Raw genomic sequence first — 27010 nt, forward strand, 5'->3', positions numbered from 1 at the left:
CAAAGGGCTGCCCTACAGCTGATCAATGTTAAAAGAAAACAAATGAGTAGACCAGCGCCTGCAAAAATACATGAGTAGACCAGTGCCTGCAAAAATACATGAGTAGATCAGTGCCTGCAAAAATACATGAGTAGATCAGTGCCTGCAAAAAATAAATGGGTAGACTGGTACAGCTCTGCAAGCAGTTAAAAGCCTGGTAGACCAGTACCTCTACTAAATCCTAAATAACTGTCACATGACCATCAAGCCACACCCACAAAATAAGCCACACCCACAGAACCCGTAGTAAAAAAAATTTAGAACCCACCCCTGGTGTGGGCACGCGCACGTGCAACCCCCCTGCACTCCCCCCACTTTTGGCACGCGATGGCAAAAAGGTTAGCCATCACTGCGTTAGATCCATATTTCTCAATTTACCATCCAGTTGTGCTGACCAAGCAGTTTCAGAATCCTAGCAGTTACCATTCCAACCCATCTGAACCACACCAGATGGGTTGGGGCAAACAATCCAATAGTTTGACCTTTGCTTAGTCTGGGATGGACAACTATGGCCCCTTTACAACCCTTGGACTTCAACTCCCAGGATTCCTGAGCCAGTCATGAATTCTGGGAGTTGAAGTCCACAAGTCATAAAGGGGCCATACTTACCCATCCTTGGCTTAGATAAATCCATTAATCTAAAGATCAAGATTAGGAGATGCTGAACCTTTGCTCCAGGTTGCTGCTTTTATTCCTATATTTCCTCCTCCTTGGAAGCCAAGGAAAACAACTGCTTCTACTTTAGAAGTGTGACCTTAGCTCTGTATGGAGTCGGGCTTCTGCCCATCAATCCTGAATATACTTTCTAGGAAGGAAATCTCATTTAAATAAGACCTGAATTCAACCCCTTGTTTTCAATCAAGCTGCAATGGCTGGTAGAAAAAAGGATGATGACTTTGGGTATGAGCTCTGGGCCAACCTCCGGGGTGGCCTGAGCAGATAGAAAAGTGCTTGGCTGAAGAATACTCTGGCTCAAGGGTGAAATCCAAAATTTTTCCCTACTGGTTCTGTGGGCATGGCTTGGTAGGTGTGGTGTGGCTTGGTGGGCATGGCAGGGGAAGGATACTGCAAATCTCCATTCCCACCCTACTCCAGGGGAAGGATACTGCAAAATCTCCATTCCCTCCCTACTCCAGGGGAAGGATATTGCAAAATCTCCATTCCCATCCCATTCTGGGGCCAACCAGAGATGGTATTTGCCGGTTCTCCGAACTACTCAAAATTTCTGCTACTGGTTCTCCGAACTGCTCAAAATTTCCGCTACCGGTTCTCCAGAACCTGGCAGAACTTGCTGGATTTCAGCCCTGCTCTGGCTTCCCATTTCCAGGACAATTTCACCCACACTTGACCACATGCTTGTCTCTGGGAGGCCAAGAATCAGAAAAATTGCCTTTTCATAGGCCTGGATAAGAAAGTATCTACAAAGAGGCCCCAAGTGGAAGTATGCATGCATAGGATATCTATATAAAAAAGAGAATGAAAATCAATCAAAAGAAAACATTGTTATTGAGAAAACATTACTTCAAGTGTGGGAAACCTCTCTTGTCCTGGGAGCTACCCCAGACTATTTGGAGGCTAGGACAATGATGTCTCCAAGAGGATGGGCCTGAGCATGGCTAGGAGGCATTTTTGAGCTATTTGGGAGTGTTTAGAAGTTGGAAATGGATGCATTTTGCCTCTGGGAGGCTGATCAGTCCACCTCTACTTCCTTTTGGCAAAACCTACCCCAAAAGGGTATTATTAATATCTCACCAATTTTGCCAGATGTTGCAGGACAAAAAGAGGATCTTCTGAGGCTGCAACATGGAGGCTACACATAGCCTACAAAATGCCCATCCCTGATTTATTCACATCTTCCTTTTCCAGCATTTAAGGATTATGCTAAGCAGAAGTGGATCAAGAGATCTTCACATTTTACAAAAGAAGTTACCACAGGAGAAAGTAAATTATTTCCATCTGTATCTCCTTAAAATGCCTTGCATAATATCTGAGAAAATCAAAACACAATGGTGCCATTGTTCCTTCTGCTTTCAGGGTGCCACAAAAAGATTCCAAAGAACCTGCTTTTGTTCTGTAGAGGAGCCATGCCAGCTGGCTCTAATTTAGTCACTGCTTTTGTTGGGTGACCATCCTAAGCATCTTCAGCGCCATGTCACCTTGGTCAGCCGGGACCTGAGAACAAAAAAGCATTAGCGGTTAGCTAACTGCAGGAGATTTTTCAGAAAGCCATAAAAGAGCAGCCATAAAAGTAAAGGGTGCGGGGACTACAAAGTAGAGAAAATCCCTCCTTAGGTTTTGTAATATTATTTATCTACTGTTCATTGTTCAATGAGGCCAAAGAAAAATAAAATAAAAAAGGAATGCTCATTCCGGTAAAACTACAAAATATTTTTAGACTCCATTATCTCAAATATAGACAGTTAACCATAGTCTTTTAGGACAGGGGTCCTGAACCCCCAGGCCGTGGTCTACTACTGGGCCTTGAGCCTTTTGGAACTGGGGCACAGAAGTGGTGGCCGAGCTTACATGAGCATCCCCACTCAAGTGAGCAGTGGGTGAGCGCATGCGCAGACCCATCCCCTCTCCCTCCCTCCCCTGCCAGTCCACAAAGCTGAAAAGATTGGGGAACTATGGGTGAGGGAAGGGCAAACTAGATGTCTCTGATGGAACAGAAATGAAAATGCAGCCAAGACTGACAAGCTGGCAGTAAGCTTAGTCAACAGAGCCTCTCCAGATAAGGAGAGGATGAGAGATCACCCACTTGTGCTCCAGACAGCAACTCCTCATGAAGAGATTGCAGGACAGGGGTTGACCCACAGGTCAGAGCCCTGGGAAATAAGGGAAGCCATCAAGTAATCACAGTGGAGTCTTTAAGGACATTGGGTTCATCCAACCTCACTTACTAGCCACTTTTGGATTTATAGTGACTTTAAAGTTAACAAAGATCTTCCAAGCAAGTCTGGTGAATAAAGCTTCATTCCAAAGTAGAGGTAAAACTAGCGATTGTCTCAAAGAATTCAAAGAACATGAAATAAATGTAATTGAGGAAACTTATAAATGAATTAAGGGAACAGGCGAATTTGGAATATTAGGCCTTTTGCTAAGATTTTTGAAATAAATAAAAAAAACATTTTCTTTGCAGAAACATAAATTGTTTAATCTATCAGGAACCAACCAAGATGATTGGTTGAAATTTGAAAATAAATAAAGAATTCTGTGATTAAAGAAATGAGACCCTAAAGAAGATTAATGTCGGGGCCTGAAGACTTAGCTATTCCAACAAATGGGCTGATTTAGATTCTTGGGTGTTATTATTTATTATCATTCGATTTTAACTGGTTTTAATTGGGTTTTTATTGTATGTTTTTTATCTGTTTATTTGTTTTTACCTGTGTTCGCCGCCCTGAGTCCTTTCGGGAGAAGGGCGGCATATAAATACTTGCAAATAAATAAAAATGAATAAATAAATAATGTTCTAGGCAGGAATAGTAAAAAGAAGGAAGCGGGAACCTGTCTTCTATTCTTGAACTGAAAGAAGAGGGGTGAAATTTATAAAATGACAAAGTTATGATGCTCGAGACATTTCAAAGGATTGTTTTGAAGAATTGAGAAACATAAAACTAAATTGGCAGAAATAATTTCTGCACCTGCAAATGCATTTTTTGAAGAAGATTCTAAGGAAGAAAGACACGGAAGAGACTAACATGGAGTAAATTATAAACTGTCAGGATGAGAAGCAAAACAAATTCCAGCTGATGTATAAACGTTGTAAAATAAAATAATTGTTAATTATAAGACAGGAATGACAAAGTGAAAACACAAATGATAAGCCAGGAGATGAAAAATGACATGGAAGAATTTTGAGACTGGGAAAAAGGAAGGTTAATTAGAGATTCAACCCCATGGATAGCAACTTGATGAATTGAAGATCAAGATTGTTGGAAACAAAAGAATGGAACATTAAACTGACTTCTTTGATTGGGGTTAAAATAAGAAATATTTCTATAAAATTCTGGAAAACCTTTATGAACTTTATGCCAAAACCTAGTTAGAAATGACAAGAAATGACTTTTTAGCATTGTTAAATTCTTTAATAAAAAGTGTTTGAAAAAAGAATCTCCATGTTATTATGATCAAATGAAAAAGCCTTGCTTATGGCAGCCTCTCTCTCTCTCTCTCTGTGTCTCTCTCTTTTGCAAAATTTTTATTTTATTCGCAGACTCTCTTTCATGGAAGGGATGTACCATATTTTTCGGAGTATAAGATGTACCGTTTCCCCCCCAAAAAGAGGGTGAAAATCTGAATGTAGCCCCGCCCACTTCTCAAACAGAGGTTTCAGAGGCTGAAAAAAGCATCAGAAAAGAAACTTCAGAAAAGAAGCCTCCAAACAGAGCTTCAGAAAAGAAGCCCCCAAACAGAGCTTCAGAGGCTTTTTTTCTGAAGCTGTTTCAGAGGCTTTCAGAGGCAGGAAAAAAAAAACAAAGAAAAGCAAGGCACAGAGCTCACAACCAAGGAACCTGTTGCTAAAATTCACCTCTGGGAACAGCTGATTATCCACCTCCCAATCAGCTTTTTTCTTATTTTCCTCCTCAAAAACTAAGGTGCGTCTTATACTCCGAAAAATACGGTATCATCCTACTTGCCCTATTCTTTTGTCTTTGTGCTATGCAAAGCTGTGTCTATAAAATGTTTTCCTTCTTACGACATACAAAACAGAAACTGTCCTGTTCTTGCTCTGAAGACATGGAAAGGACTTACCATGTGGCCAGCCTTGAGGATCCAGAAGAAGCTCAGGTTACAATAGGATTTATAAAAAGCAGCCGTCTCTGTGCATTCTGGGCAGGTGTACAAAGGTTGCCACTTCAGTGTACTGAATTCTTTCAGTTTGGGCCATTTTAGCTTCCGGAGCCAAGCTTCTTGCCCTAAACATAGAACATTGATCAGTAACTCTATCATAAAAAAATCCTGCAACAAACTGCTCCTGTTTGAACAGATGATTCCCCCACCTACCATGGTGGAGAGCCATGGTGGCACAGTAGTTAGAATGCAGTATCGCCGATTGACTCTGCTCATTGTCAGAAATTTGATCCTGACCGGCTCGAGATTGACTCCTTCCGAGGTTGGCAAATGAGGACACAGATTTCGGGGGACAATAATGCTGACATTATAAACTACTCAGAGAATACTTTAAAGCACTATGGGGCAGTATATAAATCTAAGTGCTATTGCTATTACTAGCCATCAAAATAAATAAAGCAACAAAAAGTCCTGGAAAGAGCAGCATGCAGATTTTTTAAAACAAATAAATAAAAGGGGGAAAAACTCTTTCAATGCAAAGTGAATCACCTTAGAGCAGTGATGGTGAAACTTTCAGCACCGAGGGCCCAAACTGGAATGTGTGTGCATGTGTGCGTGCTGGAGTGCCGGAAACCCAAAGAACAGCTGGCTGGCACACAGATGCCTGTTTTTTGGCCATTTTCAGGCCATTTTTTGGCTGTTTTTAGGGCCAAAAACGGCCCGAAAAATGGCCTTAAAACAGCCCCAAAAACAGCCCCAAAACGGCCTGAAAATGGCCCGAAAAACAGCCTGAAAAATGGCCTGAAAACAGCCCCCAAATGGCCTGAAAACAGCCCAAAAAACAGCCCAAAAAACGGCCTGAAAATGGCCCGAAAAACAGCCTGAAAAACAGCCTGAAAACAGCCCCAAAACGGCCTGAAAACAGGCCCAGAAAACCAGCCCCAAAACAGCTCCAAAACGGCCTGAATACAGCCCAAAAATGGCTCGAAAAATGGCTGGTTTTTTGGCTGGTTTTCAGGCCGTTCTCCAGTGCTCTGGCACCTGTGAAGACCAGCTGGCTGGTGTGCCAGAAACCACAAGAGCAGCTAGCAATGGTGCGCGTGCCCACAGAGAGGGCTCTGCGTGCCACCTCTGGCACACGTGCCATAGGTTTGCCATCACGGCCTTAGAGAGTTATTAAAAATCTTGGTTGCAACTGCCCACAATGGCCCACTATGAAATTAGTAAAACACTTAACACATACAGTAATCTTAGCAGTGTGTGTGTGTGTGTGTGTGTGTGTGTGTGTGTAATGTATAGCCAGGCACCTGCTGTCATGTTGGCTATCTCAATCATTGCTACCATTGCCCAGGAACTCATCTTTGAAATCATCATGGTTTAACTGGCTGATGCTAACTTACCACTCATTGCAATTTGCTTTCCAGACCTTGAGGTAGCAATCTTATCCCAATGTCTGGGAATCAATATTGTCACCGAATAGAAAAAAACAGTATAAACGTGGGAAATGGTGTGTAGTCACTGGTACATTGCCTAGGATCCCTTGGGAGTAGGTAATGAATAAATTTTATACATAAATAAATATGCTTATTTATATTACTGAAAGATTTACTTTAGTTAAGAAGATAATCTAACTGTAATCTAAATATAAGCATACCGTCTTTGCCCAGTGCCAGGAGATTTAATTACTCCATAACTTAGTCTATGTTTACCCAACATTGTTATGAATGCTTTTGATCAAACGGACCTGAAAGCTCCAGTCACTTTTGCTCAAAAGGACCAACACAGCTGTCCACCGCAAGAACTCAGACTAAACCCAGCTGAGTAGACGGATAACACAGGCTGCATTCATACCTATTACTCAGCCTAGATTTGTTCACCTGGATTTATTTATTTATTTATTTATTGGTTCGATTTATATGCCGCCCTTCTCCGGAGACTCAGGGCGGCTTACAATGCGTTAAGCAATAGCCTTCATACTTTTGTATATACCTGCTTAGTTGGGTTTTCGGCCCCCCCTAAGCGGTGTTCTTTTTTATACAAAGTCAGCTTATTGCCCCCACAATCCGGGTCTCCATTTTACCTACCTCGAGACGATGGAAGGCTGAGTCAACCTTGAGTCTGGTGAGATTTGAACTTGCAGTAATTGCAGGCAGCTGGTGTTACTTAATAGCACTTTAGTCTGCTGTGCCACCAAGGATTTGTTGACCATAATACAGTGATCTGGTTTACATATCTCATTAAAGAAAAAAACCAGAACACTGTTTCCCTAGATTAATGTTATACTGTATGTTAATTGTTTAACCTGAGTTAATAAACTGCAACTGAAAAGAAGAAGAATCTATTAGAGTTTAGCATATGCCTGCAAAGACCGATAAAATCTCAAAATGGAGCAAAGTAGAAATGGAGACGGCTTAGAAAATACATCCACCACTTGGACTTCAGCTAAGGGTCATCTCATCATTAAAAGCAATCCAAATAGCTACTCACATGAAGGAATCCCATTTTAAGATGAAAGGGAGAGTATAAACTCTACAAACAAGCTTATGCTAGCTACTGCTTATTTATACACAAGACAATGCCTTGATCCTATCTCCTAGCAAAACATCCCTCCTATACAAAAGCTTTAGTCTCTGATAACGTTCATGTTTGACTGTATTACCCTCTTCAATACTCTCTTCTAACCCAGCTCACTTCTTTCTACTATTTCTGGGTTCTGTATGCCCCATTTTCTTCTAGAGCCGTGATAGCGAACCTATCGCACGGGTGCTACAGGTGGCACACAGAGCCATATCTGTGGGCACGCGAGCATTGTCCTAGCTCAGCTGCAGCGTGCATGTGCATGCCGGCCAGCTGATTTTCGGGCCTTCTGGGTCTACCAGAAGTCGGGAAATGGGCCGTTTCCGGCCTCTGGCGGGCCTCAGGGGGGTAGGGAAGGCCGTTTTCACCCTCCCCAGACTCCAAGAAACCCTTGGAGCCTGGGGAGAGTGAAAAATGGGTCTTCCTGACCCACTGGAAGTTGGGAAACAGGCTGTTTCCAGCCTCCGGAGGGCCTCTGGGGGATGGGGAAAGCTGTTTTTGCCCTCCCCAGGCACCAAGAAAGCTTCTGGAGCCTGGGGAGGGCAAAAAACAGACTTACCGGGCTCACCGGTAGCCTTTTTGCCATCATGTGCCAAAAGCAGGGGGAGTGCGGGGGGGTTGCGCACGCATGCATGAGGGGGCAGGGCACAGGGGGGCATAGAATTACAGGTGTGGGCACGCGCGCCCCCGTTTTGGCACGCGATGGCAAAAAGGTTAGCCATCACTGTTCTAGAGCTATGCCATCTACCATCCTTCTACCATCCACTCACTTATTTTTTACTTTTTTTGCTTCTGAACTTTTCACTTTCCTATCTTGCTTGATGTTTCATGATGTTTTTGACATTTACTTCTGGTTTTTGACAAAAACACACCAGTGGTGAAATCTAAAATTTGTTACTACCGGTTCTGTGGGCGTGACTTGGTGGGGGAGGGGGGGGTAATGTGACTGGGTGGACATGGCCAATTTTTTTTTTACTTTTAAACCATTTTTTACATGTAAAACCATGTAAAAAATGCTTTCAAAAGGCTCTGACGATCCCAGCTGAGTTGCCTGATTGTCAGAGGGTTTTTAAAAAGCCCTTTGCCGATCAGGCAACTCAGCTGGGATCATCAGAGCTTGGCTCGTCAGAGGCATTTAAAAGGAAAAAAGCCTCTGATGATTGCATGGCTCAGCTTGGCATGGGGGGCGGGGGCAGGGATTTTTGCTACCGGTTCTCCAAATTGCCTGCCGCCATCGCTACCTACTCGCCCGAGCCGGGAGCATTTCACCCCTGAAACACACCCATTGTGAACCATTGGTTCACTTAAGTGCAGATTCATTTAATGAATACCACAAAAAAGACTGTAAAATCAGGTCAGTCACATAACTGACCCATTTTAGGACCTTCACGAGTTATGATCATGATAGGCAGGCTCCATGATAGTCAGAAGTCAAGGACTACCTGTATACAGTTGCACCTAATAATAATGACCTGCTTTGCTGTCTCCACCAAGCTCATTCCCATGAAAAAAAAACACCCTTACCTATTGTAGGAACGATGAGATCCAGCTGCCCATTGTATACAGTGACATTCACATTGGCCTCCAGCAATTTGTCTACAATATCAATTGCATTTTTCATAAAGTCTTCAGCCATATTCATAAATACACCTGTTGATTGCCCTGTAGAGTGATAACAAAAGAGTATGAAGAGGCAGATAACCTTATGCCGTCTGAAGGTCATACTCAGTGTTATTGATAAAGAAAAGGGTCGTGTCTCTGTGTGTATGTGTGTGTGAGAGAGAGAGCGAGAGAGTGAGAGAGAGAGAGAAAGGGAGAGAAAGAGAGAGACAAAGGGGAAGAGAGGGTGAGAGAGGGAGAGAGAGAGAGAAAGAGTGAGAGAGAGATGCAAAAAAGATACATTTGCCTCATGGCCAGGATCTGGTATTTTCATTTCTTTCTGCAGTTGGGGGTTGGAGTAAAGTAAATTTTTTCTTTTCATTTTAACCTGCAAAAATTAACTTTTCAAATTAAGTTTCTAAATTGGAGGAAACTACAATTCACTACTGAATTTTGGAGCCAGCATTAAAAAGTGGGGAAAAAGTGGGGGGGAGGGCTTGGGGTTTATAACCTGAATCTCAGAGCCACCCAGAAGTTCTTACTAAAAAACTTCATGGTTGCAAATAGAATTTGAAATAGTACAGTAATTAACTTCAACCTGGTTTAGAACCCAATTGGTTTTAATCTGAGGGGGAAAAATTTCCTATACCTGATTGTAATTAGAAATCTAGCAAATGAGACAACTGTCAGGGTTCCAAGTAGCACCCCCAACGAAGTAAGACTCTGACATAAACACAATTTTGTGTCAGTTTAATAATCACGGGAGTGTTCTCAAAAGAATTTGGGGAGTTGTCATTTGATGAAAAGATTCTTTACCTAGAGATGAAAAAAAAATCTTCACATGTACAGAGAACTAGAATTGCAGCTTCCAGTCAAAAAGAGGGAGTTATTATTACAAATATACAGTATAGAAAATCCAAACATTCTAAGGCAGAGGTCTCCAGCCTTGGCAACTTTACGGCTTGTGGACTTCAACTCCCAGAATTCCTCAGCCAGCAAGTTGAAGCCCACAAATCATAAAGTTGCCATCCTTGTAGACTCCTGTTCTGAGGGACGATTTTGAATAGTATGCCAGTCTAAGTCATTCCTCCAATCTTCTGTAACACTCCCATCCAAATTCAACTCCCAGAATTTCCCAAATGACATGGCCATTGCTAAGAATTCTAGGAGTTGAATTCTACATATCAGTGCCAAATTCGGAAGGCTGTCTAGAGAGTTCCCATGTTAAGAGAAAGGTGATGACTGGTATGTTAGTACTTCTAGAGGAAAGCTTATTTCCTAAAAACCTTGCTCCATTACCATCTCTTTTGAAATAAATGATATTCAGATTTATAGCCTTGTATTGATTTTCTCCAGATGTTTAAGGCAACATAGTCAGCACTCCTTCCTCCAATTTTTTTCTGCAACATTAACTCTGCAAAGTCCGGCTGGCCTAAAATCTCCTTCCAGGACAGAGGCTAAACTCAAGAGATCCAGGCTCAATATCTTAACTTTTATTAACACTGTTGAGGTTGCTTTCTTACATGTATAATTAACTGCAGAACATTTTTCTTTTAATGTCACTTTTATAGGTTAAAGTGTATATATATATATATATATATATATATATATATATATAAAACTCCTTTCCATTTAAATTCAGAAGAACCATCACTTTGGATGTAATTGTAAACCACCCAGAGTTGTATCAGTGAGATGGGTAGCATAAATAAATAAATATCCCCAGTTCCCCCTAAAGACAGTATATCAGTTCAGTTACTGCAGATAAAGCACATTTTGCCATTGAAGTTCAATCATATCTAATATCATATAAAAATATAGTTTCCTAAGAGAAAAGCTTCATCATAGAGTTCTTCATTTGTTAGTGAGCTATGATATACTGTACAACAAACTATATGAGTATTAGACGGAGCCGGTAGATATTACAATACCTCCCCATTTGACATGGTCTGGAATTATTTTCAGCTTTTTTCTGATGGGCCCATTCATCAGGTCATTCAGCTTGTCTTTAATTTGATTTTTCACATGACGCTGGAACAATTTTACTGAAGAAAGAAGACAAAGAAACCGTGTTTGAGGTTTACCTGGAAAGAGAACCTCTTGTATTTTTTTTTTGTTTTGTTTTAAAAAGATGGATGCTCTAATCTTTGGTGCAGAAGATTTTTTTTCTCTCTCTCTCTCCCCCTCCCCAATTCCAACAACCAAATCATAAATATAAAAAATAAAACAAACAAAAAAAAACCCAATATGGCAACAGATCAATGTGCAATTAAATTGAAATTAAAAGAACTCTGAACCACAGAGATGTGACTCTAGTCATGCCAAGAGCCATCTGTTCAGGACCTCTGAACAGTAAATCAATGGCCGCCTACCAAAATGTAATCAGATCCATTCAGGAGTAAGTAGGGAACACTAGAACCTGTCTAGCACTCCTTTGTCAAATCCTGAATCCTTTATATATATTGTAGCCATAAATTGCAAAAGCCTACACCATTCATCAAGCAAAAAATAAAACTGTTGACAAGACTTCAATGACATGTTCTCTAATAAGAAAAATATATTTTTTAATGTATTAATTTTGTAATGCTCAGCTCAAGCATTTTGTGTAGTTTGGAAGATGGCAGTCTGTAGTGCTTGGGACTTATATGGAGATCCAATGTAACAATAACAGAACAATTGCTTGTTTAGTTAATCAGAACCGTAGTCTTTTCATGAAAGAATCTGTGGCTGAGTTCCTGAAACTTTCTTTACTTCAGCAAACTTCATTTAGAGCATTGGAGCAGTGAAAGGGAATTTGAAGGTTGCTACTTCCTGTTTGGCTCTGATCTCCATTGCATAGTTGCAATAGGCATATCACGTAAGCCCCCTACCCCCCAGATCCTGGGAAATACCGTATTTTTTGGAGTATGAGATGCACCTTAGTTTTTGGGGAGGAAAATAAGAAAAAAGTTGATTGGCAGGTAGATCGGCCTCCCGGAATACCCCCAATCAGCTGTTCCCAAAGGTGAATTTTAGCAACAGGTTCCTTGGTTGTGAGCTCTGTGCCTTGCTTTTTTTTTTTGCTTTTTTTCCTGCCTCTGAAACTTCTGAAACTCCATTTCAGAAAAAACTTTTTTTCCTGCCTCTGAAAGCCTCTGAAACAGAGCTTCAGAAAAAAAGCCTCTGAAGCTCTGTTTGGGGGCTTCTTTTCTGAAGCTTCGTTTCTGATGAAACCTCCATTTGAGAAGCTGGGCGGGGCTACATTTGGAGTATAAGATGCACCCAGATTTTCACCCTCTTTTTTTGGGGAAAAAGGTGTGTCTTATACTCCGAAAAATACGGTACATATATATAGAGAGTGGGCTAGTGTGTGTGAATTCAGACATTACAAACTGGAGTTCTAAAGATTTTCTGTGGAAAAATATAACAACTACTAAGCCCATTTTAGCATCTGTAAAGGGGCTACACACCAGGACTCTCCAAACTGAGCAACTTTAAGACTTGTGGACTTCAACTCCCAGAATTCCCCAGCCAGCATGGAAGTTGAAGTCCACAAGTCTTAAAATTGTCAAGTTTGGAGACCGTGGGCTACATCTTCTAAAACTACCATGTCTTGCTAAAAAGAGATTTCTGGCAATCCAGAGTTCTCACTCAACTTACAAAATGGGATGGTTTCAGTTGCAGCGGATGAAAGAGCTGTGTCCTTCGTAGATTCAGGGGTTAGAATGTTATAGAAATTCACGCCATTTGTGTTCTAGACAAGAAAAGAAACGACATTAAGAATAGAGATCCTGCAACAAAAGACATGGTTTGCTTTAAGGTTTGGGGTTGAAAAGGACTCCTGAGAATACCCTAGAATAGATAGCCAAGAAAACAAACCAACGGATCGTAGAAGAAATCCATCCAAAGGTCTCAGTCAAAACTCTAGTAACTAGACTTTACATTAAGTCAGAGGTTCCCAACTGGGGGTGTGAGATGATATTCCAGGGGTTGTGAAAACCTGGCTTAGAAGTTTCAAAATTATAGTGTATATGTGTAATTATATGCATATAATTATTTACTTTTGTAAGGGGTGCGAGAATATATCAGAAGCATTCTAGTGGTGCGGGGTATAGAAAAGGTTGGGAACCACTGCATTAAGTGAAGACCTAGCTCTCTTAGAAGTCTAAAATGCTGGGAAAATGGAAAGGAAGGGAAAGAAGAGGATGATAAGGTGGATGGGTGGATGGATGGATGGATTCAGTTACAGCAATGATCATTGCACCATGGGAGACCGTGAAGACTAAGATGGAGACAAATTGTCAGAGACAAAATCTGTCTGCCTGGTCTCTAGAAGCTGCCATCAAGTTGATGGCACATAAGCAATTAAATCTATCTCTTTACCTTTTCTATGATATCCTCTGCTTTATCCCAAAGCAGGGTAGCAAGCTTAAATGCCCCTGTATTCATTGCATTCAGGATCTTCTTGGCAGCATTAGTGACTTCTTTCAAGCCTTGGTCATCTAGGAAAGACTGCAGTACAAGGAGTGGGGTGGGGGACGGAGCAGAAAGGAAAGAAAAGAAATTCAGAACCAACATTGCATATAATGCCTCAACTTCAAGTACTTTCAAAGGAATATAAGTTGGGCAGTAAACTGTCCCAATGTCAAAGTGTATTTTAACAAGATATTATTTGCAATGGCTTCGAAGAAAATGTAGAGGCTAACTGGAATGCTCAACAATATTAGAGAACTGGTAGATTGGCTTTATTAATCTAAGCAAAGTCAACAAACAGAAACTATAAGAAGTCTTTGGTAAAGGGAATTGTGATGCTCTAAAGTGTCTGTATTTACCACCAAAGCTTTATATAGTTTCTTTTTAAATGGATTTTATCTTATGGCTTATTTGCGGGGTAGATAAATCTCAGCACACTTGAGACCTGCTACCGAAGCCAGGTTTAATGCCAATGCCATTAGGTGGCATCTTCAGGGATCAAAAACAGTTAAGAAGGGCAGCTGGAGCAACTATACAGAAAGGGGAGCACATGGAGAATATGTGCTTGCAGGTATGGACACATAAATGGATCCCAAGTATGCACTGAGAGCAGATATAGCCTTTGAGGCCCAAGAGTTTACTGTGTTTATAAGCGATCAATATTGGTCATAACATTGTATGAACCTGCTGATTTCAATCCCATCTTCGGAGTTCCCCAGAAGCTGATCCAACATGGTAACTCTCATGAATAGTCAAAAAGCAGAGGAATAAAAAAAGAAAGAAAAGAAAGGAAGCATCTGCTTCAAGTTAGGCTCAGTGAAATCTATTGACTCCCAACCTTGAATTGACTCTTTATTGGCAGCAAAACAGGTTCATTAGATGTTGTATGGCCAAGCATTAAATTGTGGTTTAAAAACAAAGTTGCATGAATTTTGATATAAAGGTAATTACCATATCTGCATAATAATAAAGTTTATTTACCCTATTTATTAAGGTAGAATAGTTCAAATTATTTTTCTTTTTCTCTTTTTCTCCTTCTATTATTAGTTTTATTCAGTTTTATGTTTTGTATGAACTGTATTCCAAAGTTTGGGTTTTTCTATTCTTCCTTGTAGTTGTAAGAACATTAATATTTTTTTAAAAAAAAATATGGAATATACTTACAGTGCTATATAGGTAAGGCCCCCAAGCAAGCACGGAATCTAAAAGAAACAAAAATTAAGATTGATTTTTTTAAAAAAATAAAACAGACTAGTGGGCACAAACTTTAGTATCTTTTTCATCTTTCTGTATTTAAAGCAGGCAGGAATTTTTTAAGTTCCTGAGCATTTTCTGCATCAAGACAAAATAAGAGCTTATATAAAATAAATCCTAGCAATTTAAAAATTGGCAGCTTTTCAAAAGGAGAAGAAGGAAAAGGAAGAGGCAGCAGCATCAGTGCAGGGAAAGAACTCCAGGCTTTTAAAGTGGAGCATCACAAAATCTCTAAATCCATGGAGATCTGTTTATTATTCCAACATATCAAAATCTGGTGCCTTCCAGGAGCATTGATACAAGCTTTCCACCATCCCCAGATTGCAGGGATAGCCATGCTGGCTGGGTGCTGAAAGGCTTGTATTCTAGCTAACATGTCTTGATGCTACCAGGCTGAGGAGAATGGCATTAAACTATTCACATTTTTTAAAAGATCTTATTCATGTTGCTATTACACATTCTGAAGAATAGCCAAGATTTTGAGGGGGGAGTAAACTCTCTGAACTATTTTCAAATCACATGGGACGCCCAACCCAGATTCTTACTGACAACTGCCATTGTGTATCTAGTAACGACATTCTTCTTTACAGTAATTTCAGTAGAAGATAAGATGGAGAGAAGAGGATTTTAATTCTAAGGCCCCTGAAGTCAAGTTGGGGTAAAACCAAGCGTCTACAATGTCATTTGAACTTGGTTGCTGGTACTGAATATCAAATCATTCTTATTTTTTTTCCAGATTTTGCCAGAAAGAGGCAAGAAATACATTGGAACATACACAATATGTATGTGTTAGCTTCACATGACTATACCTAGAGGAGAAATCCATGAATCACCAAGGGCTACTCCATGAAAATTGCACTTGATTGTTCCAGCTTCAATAGCCTTAAAAAACACAGAATTAAGGTTTAATTAAAGCCTAATTATTCTGAGGTAAATGTACCATATATATTTTAAGCACTTTCCCTTAAGGACAGGAAGAAGGCAAACAAGAATTGCAGATTATTAAAGGTTGATTTCTTAGCTGATGCTATAGCTAAGGAAAGTGCTTTTTTGGCTAAAAGCAATCAAATATCTAGCAATATCTCATACATGCAGGCCTATGTGTATGACAAGATCAGGACTCGACTCTCTGAAACCTTGTGCAATAACAAAAGGGGCGGGGCTTGCCTTGTGATGGACTGCTCACCATCTTGCCAGTTTTAACACACTTCTGTGGACTCTGCTGCCTACGCAGAGTTTATTTTAGCTCAGTGCTAACATTCTTTGCCTCCATTGTGCTAGTTATCAAATCCATGCCAGGAATCAAATCTGGGAGAGACACTTATCTGGAGAGCTTGGTCCTCCCTCTCTTCAATCAAAAATATACTTGACGTTATGTAGTTTGTACATTACATTTTCCTTCCTTCCCTCCCTCCCTCCTCCCTCCCACATCAACTTTCTTCCACATTTTCAGAATAACAGTTAGAGAAAAGTAAGAGTAGCTGCTCAATCACTTGCTAAACAATGGCTCCTACTGCTGATGTGCACTTACACAACTGGTTGCAGCAGGGATGTGCAATATCTTTTGGCCTGAGGTACACACCTGGTGCCTGAGTCACATGCAAGATCCACACATCCACCTGAGGGGAAGGAAGGGGCAAAGAACTGGATAGGATTGGGTCAATAAGCAAGATTTAATTGAATTTAACTGGTATCAATAATATTAAAATAAACTGTTCAACAGCTGCGATTACTCTTGAGATATCAGATATAACAATAAGTTGTATCTGTCAATTGTTTCGGGGATGCCCCAGGAGCGGGGACAACCAAGGCTTTCTAGGGGTGCCTGTGGCCACCTGGCAATGGCCCACTCTAAGTATTCCTGAGTGGAAATTCCAAGATCAGATGACTGGATGAAAAACATATTGGGACATGAGAGAAAGACTGGAAGAACTTGGGGGTGGGGTGAAAAGGGATTAGCCTAGAATCCTTACGTGGTCACAAGCTGACCAAGTCTAACATATGTTAAGTGCCATTGACTCCTATCTAAATCTAAGTAGGTGCTGTTAGTTGAGAAAATTCTGATGCATAGGCTATAGCAGTGGTTCTCAACCTGTGATCCGCAGATCCCTGGGAGGCCGCAATGTTGTCACAGGCTTGAAGAAATGTTATGATTTAAATCTTGGTGATCCATGGCCATAGTCCACGGCCACAAAAGATATTTAAAGGGGGTCCATGAAGAAAAAAAGGTTGAGAACCACTGGGCTATAGCAATAAATCAGTTAACTGAACCACTTGTAGACCTCATCTTTCACACTTGACATGGAAACATGTATATATTTCACATCAGAGGTAACAGCACCTAGCCAATTTTGACTGATCTGAAAAAAGCAAAGGCAGTCCAATTTAGTTAATACTGGGAAAGCCCAGGGTCATAGACTAGACTAGGAGGTGAGCAATATATCCTAGAAGCCGTAGCAAAACACTTCCATTTTAAACAACACTTAATCAAGAACTAATCTTGATTTGAGGAGAATTTTATGTGCCCCGTTTATTAAGAGAGATTCTTCCCTCAGGATCTTGCAGAAGAAATCCAAGCTAGCTAGAGAGAATACACTTTCTCTGATAGGAAAAATCAACTTTACCTTATGAACTTCCAGAGCAATTGCAGCTGCCATTTTTCCTCCATAAGATTCGGAAAAGATGTAGAAGGGGATTGTCTGAAAGGAAAAATGCATTTTAAAAAATTAAGAGATTGAGCAACTGAATCCTTTACATGCTTTCCAGAAAAATAAAAGAATTACTCAATACATAAATAAACCTTCACTCTTTTCTTCCTCTTGCTTGATGCCCATAAACACTTCAGGGAAATCTTTCCTCAGAAGAGCAAGACAAAATGGTCTCCATCTGCAGCTATAAAGCCAAGTAAAAGACCCCCCCCCTTGGATTTTTCTCCTGCCCCATTCCACAGACATAGGATTCATTACAATGCAGATAACAGGTACCCCGCAACTTCCGAATGTAACTGAGCCCAGAATTACAGTTGCACAACGCCAAGCAGGTCAAATGATCATGCTCAATTTTATATTTTTCACTGCAATCATTAAGCAAATGCCAGTGTCACTAAGCAAACCCTGGTTTCTGGCAAAAAGCATTATAAATCACATAAATGCAAGCTGGTTGCCGAGCACCCAAAATGTAATTATGTGACTACTGGGGGGGAGGGGGGGCATTGTTGTCAGAACTTTGAATTATGGTCATAAGTATAGGTACCTTTTGGGGGGGTGTCTCTTGTAATGCTAAGCAACCGTCATAACTCGAGAATTACCTGTACACCTAATGAAGTCATTTACACACCAACTGGGACATTTGGGATTTCATTCCAAAAATTTAAAAAAACCTAACATTTAATTTTATTTCCCCCTGAAGTTAGAGAATCCACACCATTCTGATGACCGGCCAACACAATGAATTTACAAGGACCTTTCATATCTCCCTCTGATCATAAAACCCTGCTTCCCAGGACTAATCCTACAGCCTAAATCTTTTTGGCCAAAATTAGGCCTAGGATTATAAATCACTCGATTAAATGGCCAATTTTCAGGAGGGAGCAATCTCTACACTGGCAGGAATGAGGAACCTTTCAATACACCATCATTTGACCCATGTTCTGAGATACACTGAAGGGGGGCGAAAGGGGGGCCTAAATCTAGCTTTTGGGCACACTCACATTGTGAATTCCTGCTATGTCAACACTCTGAACAGGCCTTGCCCTGTAACAGATAATGTTCAGGATGACAGTCTGCAGGAGCCTTTGCAAGCATAACTATTAGTGGATTGGCTTTGGCATGAACCAAGATACCAATTGTTCAAGACGCCGATTTGCAAGGAAGTCAGCACTTGTGCAATTTTAAGCGAACTTAAGCAAGGTTTCGTTCTGTAAACATCCATCTCCAAAGCCATTTGATAAATGTCGGCAGAGCTTAAGGAAAAGGCTTGTGTGATGAGTACTTCAGTTTTGCAATGTTTGAATAGGGCTAATGTGTAGCTTAGGGACTTCATACAGTGATAGTGGACAATAAGGCATTCCATGGGCTGTTCCGACTGTACTTGCCTGGAATTCCACTTTTGATTTAAAGAACTCTCGGAGAACCACCATCATATCCGAAGCGACCATGCCGAGATCAGTGGCGTAGGCAAGGGAGTCATTAACATAACTGTATCCAGTGCCAACAGGATTGTCAACAAAGAGAAGACTTGCTGCCTGCAGCTACACCACCCAAAGGAAACACTGACATCAGCAACACAGAGAGAGGGAGAGCAGCATACTTAAAAGGGATGACAAAGGAGGACTCTTCCAAAGATTCCCACAGAGGCACGATGAGAGAGCTTATTTTGCATTGAAAGGGTAGCGCACTACTCATTATTGCTATATTTTAAGCCTAGAGGCATTTATTAAATATGTCCTAGGATTAGCTATTCTCATTCATAGGCAACCTCAGCCATAGAAGTCTCTTAATTTCAGTTGTTAATACTTGCAACAGAGTCAAACCTTCCAGTGTTTGTGTTTCAAAACAATAATTTTTCCCAATTTTAAGTTCATTCTTTTAAGGTTTTATAAATTATCCTTATGTATCTGTCTGTGTGTTTATGTGTATGTTGTTTTGTACACATGCATATATATATACTTGTAATATATATTTTTAATATACACATTTTTGTTTTTGACTTTCAGGAAAATGGAAGAGCAGTCTTACGAGTACTGGTAAAATTCACTTCTTTAAATATGAATCCAAAGTAACACCTAAAGTCTTACTTGGTTTGTTTAACACAAGAACAATACAGAAAAATAGAGCAAATAAAGATCTCCTAGCATAAAGACAAGTAATCTATTAGGCCAGGGTGTCAAACTCGCAGCCTGGATGTGTCACGCGCTGGCCACGCCCACCCCCATTTTAGCGAAGGGGGGGGAAAGCTGCGATACGTCACGTGACAACAATGTGTCGTTGCAAGTTTGACACCCCTGTATTAGGCTGCTGGATGAAGTGTAGGAGTAAGATCACTTTAAATAACTGACAGCTTCAGAAGCATACTGTGTATGGGCTCCTAGAGGAAAATGAGCAAGAAAGATCTCAAAGTCTGCAACAAAAATCAACATACTGCAAAAAGTATATATTTTTTAACATGGCCTGCCAGAACACACCCAATCTTCCCAGTATAAGTTAAGACAGTTTACCCAAGTTGTCTTCCTTGGTTTTAGATCAGTATCTAAAGGGCCAATCTCTTCAAAATTTCCATATCCACAACCTGAAGCTCCTGGGCCTCCCTATGAAAAACACAGAGATGAGAAATGGAGAGAAAAACATCAACCATTTTTCTTGCTATGTTATTTTTCATTTATCTCCCAAGAAAAGGAGGTGTGATGAACATAATGGTTTCCTTCCAAGGCTGTTAACGCAAATCTACAAATAGAATCCTGTAGAACTGTTTCTTAGAAACGGCTTCCCAGTGCTATCTTAGTCCACATGGGAAAGATAATGCAGGCCTTTAAGCAGCAGCCTAGCAGTCAGAAATTCTGAACTTTCCCAGCTAAACTTAATTCCTGCTTGCTACAGATAGTCCTTGATTTATGACCACCATTGAGTCCAAAATCTCTGTTGCTAAGCAAGACAATTGTTAAATGAGTTTGGCCCCATTTTACGACCTTTCCTGCCACACTTGTCAAGTGAATCACTACCGTTGTTACGTTAGTAATACAATTGTTAAATGAATCTGGTTTCCCCATTGACTTTGCCTGTTAGAAGGTCCCAAAAGATGATCACGTGACCCTGGGACACTGCAACTTTCATAAATACCGGCCGATTGCCAAGGGTCCAAATTTTGATCACGTGAACACGGGGATCCTGCAACAGTCATAAGTGTAAAAATAAATCACTTTTTTTTCAGTGCTGTTGTAATTTTAAACTGTCATTAAATAAATGGCTGTAAGTTGAGTTACCTGTTTAGGCATAAGAATGCCAGAATGAAATTCTATAGCTCATTTATGTTATGCTATCATTTAATTTTTGCCCTTACATTTTGCATTACTGTTACCAATTCTTTATTTGCTGCACATCCTCCACTATATTTAGCCAGTGATCACCGTTTTGAATCTTTAAAAGCTTCCGTAGTTTGAGACAAGGGAAATATTAGTAAGGAGTGACAAGTTTCATACACAAAGTAGCTTAACTTGCAACATATAATAAGTAGGATAGAGCTCCAAGGAAGCTTAGCATAATATGGCTTCCTCAATTTTGGCTTAGAGTGTTACAAAGTTATCATTGTTTGCAATTAGCCTGCCTTATTTTGTGAATTATATTTCAAAAGCAATGGCTAAATTCATAAAACACTCCAAGCAACTTACAAATCCAAACAATTTACACTACAGCTTTGTGTGGTGCATCAGAAATAATATTTCTGATTTTTTAGCTGCTTTTAATAGCTTGAATTAGAATAATTAAGGCAATGAGATACAATTAATATGCAATGAGAGCCAATTTGGTGTAGTGGTCAAGGCATTGGCTAAAAATCCAGAAACCAACAATTCTAGTTCTGCCTTAGGCATGAGACTACCTGAGTTATCTTGGGCCAGTCTCGTCTTCTCAGTTCTAGGAAGCAAGCAAGAGCAAACCGCTTCTGAAATCTTGCAAAAAACCTGCAGGACTGTTCCAGGCAGGAACCAGGAATTAACAATGACTCAATTCCCCCCCACCCCTGCCCCTCCAATGCAATCAGTTGATGTTACAAGACTGAATCTAAATTTAAACTTTATTTTTCCCCTCTGAAGGATTTATTCAAGGTTTTAGAAACCTTTTACTGCAAGGTTTTACATGGTTCAACTCTACTTCTGATGCTATCATCCTTCCATACAGCTCACATCAAAGCCTTATCCCCAACTTACCTGCAGCCATAAGATAAGAGGAAGTTGTGTGAAATTCTGAGTGGGACTGTCTGCATAGTACAACCACCAGAACATGCTTGCATTGCTTCTGACAGGAACATACCCCCATGCCTGTTTTGCTTCTTTAGGTTCCTTTATTGAAAAAGCTAAAAGGGGGGGGGGAAAGTAAGCAATTACCATGCTTTATAAAGCTAAGAGCACAAGAGGACTTGGTATTCTCCTACCATTGTGAGAATTTCAGGAGAAGAATCTCTTCTTTTCATACCAGGGGCCTCCAGCCTTGGCAACTTTACGACTTGTGGACTTCAACTCCCAGAATTCTGGAGGTTGAAGTCCACAGGTCTTAAAATTGCCAAGATTGGAGATCCCTGTTCTACACTACCACATCAAATCTATAATTCCTCCACACTTCCATGTACAATTGGCCTTGTAGAATATGTGGTTCTTTCAAAGCACAGAGATAGTAGAGATAGCAATGCTACTTTCAGTGCCATAAATATCCTTGGTTTTGCAGGATACTATACACATAGGGTTAATCAGCAAGGCCTAAATTAGATTTTGAGCTCCAAGTGTTCCATCAACAATGACAATGAGAGAGTGAGGCAGTCTATGGATTTTTTCTGCCCAGTAGAAGGCCCTGAGGTGACATTCACCCCAGAGTTATGATGAATCACAGAGTATGGTCTACATATCAAAATGTCCCATAATATGACTCGGAAGTATTAACAAGATATTTTTTTGTCACCATCAAGGAATCTGCAGATCATCTGCCATCTGAATCCACTCTACGGTACTTTCAAGACAAGTTCTGCCCACTTCAACCGGACAAACAGACAGTATCTATGCATTAAACTCTCTCTTTTTTTTTTTAACGAATACAGATTGTAATCCACCTTGGTCTACTTATAAAACAAAACAGATACTTTGGAGACCAAACTGATGGCAACATTTTAGGACTGTAGAAAATGCCCATTCATTCAAAGACAACCTGTTCAGCTTCCTTCCTACCACTCCATCTTTCTTTTGTCCCTTTTCGTGGATGCTTCCAAGTGAAGTTCAGCACATGAAGCCCACGGGCATTCTTGGAAATTAAAAAAAATAGACACGCTAGTCTTCTTAACTAAAAAAATATTTTTTTAAAAAAGAACATAGAGCAAGTAGGAACATTGGACAGTGCCAATTGTCCAATCCCATGGGATGATCTGTGGGATGGGCACAGCACTACCAGAAAGTGTCCTTTCCCCTTTTCTTAAACCTTGGCACTTTTTCTCCAATCCCACAGACCACTCCCTGGAATCAAAGAACTGGCAAGAGAGAACCCGCCACCTCACTCCAGAGGGTGAAATTTCTTTGAAGCTCTTCAGTAGACAGGATTCAACCTTGCAAGACATTCCGAGGTCCACAGGTTAACAAACAGGACTGTACAGTACAACCAAATCCAGTGCCAAGTAGATTGCCAAGATAGCCTCCTACATCTTTTGCTCATCTTCCATCAAGAGGACACATTCCTACAGCAGCTTACATCATATCAGTCCTACTGACCCCAATGCAATTGCTTACCCGTAGGTGTAGACCTCATGCAAAATACTGCCACCTTCTCTCCCCAGAGTAGCTATTAACAGTACTTGTTTAAAGGCAGTGTCAAAATAGAGTTTAGAACATAGAATACTTTAACTAACAACTGTAACATCTCTCTGCGGTGCAAATGGCTACTCCTAATTACACTGGGACTTGATAGGCAACTCATTATTAAAAGCAGGGGAGAGGAGAGAAATAAAATAAAACAGAGTGTCCCAATTCTCAGAGTGCAGCGGGCACAATCTCTCATAAGAGTTGGTGGTTAAAAGTCAGCTGCTCAGTAGGATTTACTTCCATAATAAGCAACTGTGAGAGTAAATCACGTTATCTCTGCCTCAAAGACTATATTCTGCAAACACAGAGAACTTCCAAGAACAAGGGTTGGTATCCTATAGTAGGGGTTCCCAATCCCTCGCTGCGGCCCATTACTGGGCCATACTCTACTTGCAACTTGGCAACGGGCTGGTACACATGTGCGGTGTACACATGTACACATGCGCAGCGGTCCACCGCTAATGTGGCCCAGTTCCCCTCCCCCCCAGCCATGCCGCCAAGCTGCAAAGATTGTGGACCGCTGTCCTATAGTGATTTACCTACAAGTAAATCCCATTCAAATCAATGAGACTCACCAGAATAGACTTGTATAGGACTGCATTCCTCTCCTCTCTAGTGCTCAAATTTAATAGCTCAGGGTTAGGTAGATAGGATTTGTACACGTTTAACACTATTGATCTGAACAGACTGGCATTAAGAAATACTTAACTTGGTTTTTAAAAAGAAACATACATGTTAGGCCTATCACATATCATCTGGAAAAATTCAGAAGATCACTTGATAGGAGTTAATTAGACTATTCTATAGCTCTCTGATGTCATGTAGTGGTCATCCATATTTTTTTTTGCCCTGATATGATAGCCTTAACATCTGGCTCTCTTTCTTATTGCCACCTGATTGAAAGGTAGAATAATCCCACAAACATTTACTCTGAAATAGTATCAGTAGTGAGATGAGCAGCATATAAATTTAATAAATAAATATTTTCTGACTTTACTGGGGTTTGCTCTCATACCACGTTGATGAAGCATGGAGAGATTTGGTTAAAACTAAAGACTCCCAATTCCAGATGTACCCTCAGTTATGGAAACTCAATAAGGAATTTAGGTAGGTCACTATTCCTCTATTATTTCATTTTTGTGCAGCAGGCATCTATGAAAACGCCTGCTGCACCATATATAGGTAGTCCTCGACTTACGATCATAATTGAGCCCAAAATTTCTATTGCTGTGAGACATTTTTTAAGTGAGTTTTGCCCCATTTTATAACTTTTCTTGCCATATTTGTTAAGTGAATCAGGCTTCCACATTGACTTGTAACATGTGTCAGGTCACAAAAAATGGTCACATGAGAATCCATCATAAATATGAGCCAGTTGCGAAGTGTCTGAATTTTAATCACATAACTATGGAGATGCTGCAATGGTCGTGTGAAAAACGGTCATAAGTCACTTTTTTCAGTACCATTGTAAACTTTGAACAGTCACTAAATGTATTGTAAGTTGAAAACTACGTATATACACTTTGTCTCTGAAGAAATTGGGAGCATAAGTTATACAATTTAAATTGAGGTTATACTTATCTAGCAGTTCTTCCTCGAGTGTCTAATTTTAAAATGTTAGCTTTAAAAAAGGAGTGACTGCTTAATTGGGATGTTTCCTTTTGGGCAAATTTAAAAACTTGTTTTAAATAATTACCAATTAAAGGAGTAGATATTTTACACTGACTTTCCAAACAAGCCTGCTTGGATGAATACTGGGAATCAAAGCGTTTCTCCACAGCAGCTCATATCTCCTAGCTCTGTGCAAGGCTTGTCACTAGAAATCAGAGAAGTATCTGGACGACAAGGGAAAGGACATGCCAACAAAAATACACAAAAAAGAAAGGGGGAGGGAGGGAGGGGGAAAGAGAGAGAGAGGGGGGGGGGGAGGCAGGCCTAAAGGTATTTTAGGCTGCAGCAGCTTTTATTGTAGAAGGCTAAAATCCCCCAAAAAATTTCCCCAAAGGAGATGTGAAATTCCCTCCCCCCTCCTCCCACAGCAGATCACACTGGCTGAAGCTGCTGGGAGTTGCAGTTCACAAACAACCCAAAGTGGGAACTGGCACTAAAAAGAGGATCTAAGAAATTTCCGCAGAGATTTTTCAGCCCATGATTACTCATTCAGATTCTGCCACCTACATAATGTTCTTCCACGGAGGGAGACTTGCATAGCTGGCAGGGTGAGAAAGCTCAGCAGCTACAAGGCAAGCTTTTAAAATCTCAATGCAGATAAAACAAGAAATATATACGCTCAGGTTAGCCTCGAGATGCCGCCGGTCAGTTTTAAATTCAACACCACAAAAAAGAGCACCGTTCTCCAATCGTGTTCCACCTCCCGTAAAGTGGTGTGTGTTTGTGGGTGTTTAAATGAAGCTGTTACTAATTCAACAATACAAAAAAGGAGCATCGTTCTCCAATCGTGTAAACGTACGTGTTTAAATGAGCTATTACTAACCACACACGATTTGGTGGGGAAAAAAAGAAGCCCTCTCCTTTCCAAACCTACCTGAACTTAGAGTCTGCAGCGACAGTATCAGAATAATACTTTCCGTCAGCAACATCACGACAACGGCAGGGCGCGATCTTCAGAGCAACAATCGTAAGACTCGAGCTCCTCGCCAGCCGCTTCTGAAGAAGGGGAAGTGGCGAGCCGAGTTTAAAAGCGAGCCTTGCAGGAGAGTTCCACAAGACCCGGCCCAACTCGGGAACCGCGATGTTTTTCTTTCGCCGAAGCTTCTCACGTGATCGCCTTGGTCCTGCCCGACCTTTGCGCGCTACAAACTGGACTTGGCGGCGTCCGACCAGCTTTCACCGCGCGACGAGAGCGCGAGATTCAAAACGCTGGCGCCGATTTGGGCTCTGTCCCGGTGGAGTCGAATTTCGCCTCTGCGGTTCTTTGGCTCCGTGCTGGATAGAAGCACGCCAAGTCGTCGTAGCCCTGATCCCTCTGGTTCATTTCTTGGCCCAGTTTATGCTACCAGGGCGATCAGACTGGTGAAAAAATGAATTTAAAATAGTTTAGCCTGCATGGTGTAATCTGGCTGTAACCTGTTTGGAGTTGCTGCCATCCAATGTGTTTCTTGCTGGCAAATGTAACCAACATGGAACTCTGGCTGAATTCCACCACTGCAACACGCCCCTGTCTACCTTATGAAACATTCTTCCCCTACATACAGTCACACACACACACACACACACACACACTCTACCTATTTAACATTTATTTTTGGGAAGGTTCATGCAAACGAGAAATACCCCCTTGCCCTCAAACCCCCCAAGGCGACTAATGTCGCTATACGATAGTCCAGCTAGTGTAATCGCCGCATTATGAAATGTTCTTCCTCTGTACCTACACACACAGAGAGGGGGAGGGAGAGAGAGAGAAATGCATAGAATGGCCATAGAAATTTTATGGATGGATGGGTGGGCGGGATAGACAGACAGACAGACAGACAAGATAGATGTGGTTTCGTTTTCATTTACTCTTGTAGGCAAACCTAGCAGTAGGGTTAAAATAAACCACAAGCAATACGGGAAATTGACTGATTTGGGAACTAAGTATTTGCTTCCACAACTTCCTCTTTATAAAAAAAAAAAAGCTTCCTGAAATACAAGCTCCCCTAAGCATTTGCAACCTTGCTGTAAAAAAATATGATTGCAGCCCACTCAAGAAAAATAGCAAGCAGAATTCACTACGGGATT

General features: G+C 40.8%; 1 protein-coding gene across 1 annotated transcript; it reads right to left on the reverse strand.

Moving 5' to 3' along the window:
- Positions 1-2000: 2000 nt before the first annotated feature.
- On the reverse strand, positions 2001-26006 carry SCPEP1 (serine carboxypeptidase 1). The gene is made up of 13 exons (XM_070937786.1): positions 25815-26006; positions 21638-21783; positions 19934-20023; positions 18812-18967; positions 17343-17417; positions 15528-15600; positions 14629-14666; positions 13375-13503; positions 12652-12745; positions 10944-11057; positions 8938-9075; positions 4798-4961; positions 2001-2211 (listed from the first exon to the last, which is right to left on the reverse strand). Exons 1-13 carry the CDS (start codon positions 25867-25869, stop codon positions 2146-2148), a joined length of 1338 nt encoding a protein of 445 aa, XP_070793887.1. The 5' UTR covers positions 25870-26006; the 3' UTR covers positions 2001-2145.
- Between the last annotated feature and the right edge of the window lie 1004 nt (positions 26007-27010).

The sequence above is a fragment of the Pituophis catenifer genome, unplaced genomic scaffold (assembly GCF_029215685.1).
Source record: "Pituophis catenifer annectens isolate HBS135680 unplaced genomic scaffold, rPitCat1.0.hap2 SCAF_2, whole genome shotgun sequence".
Classification (NCBI taxonomy): domain Eukaryota; kingdom Metazoa; phylum Chordata; class Lepidosauria; order Squamata; family Colubridae; genus Pituophis; species Pituophis catenifer.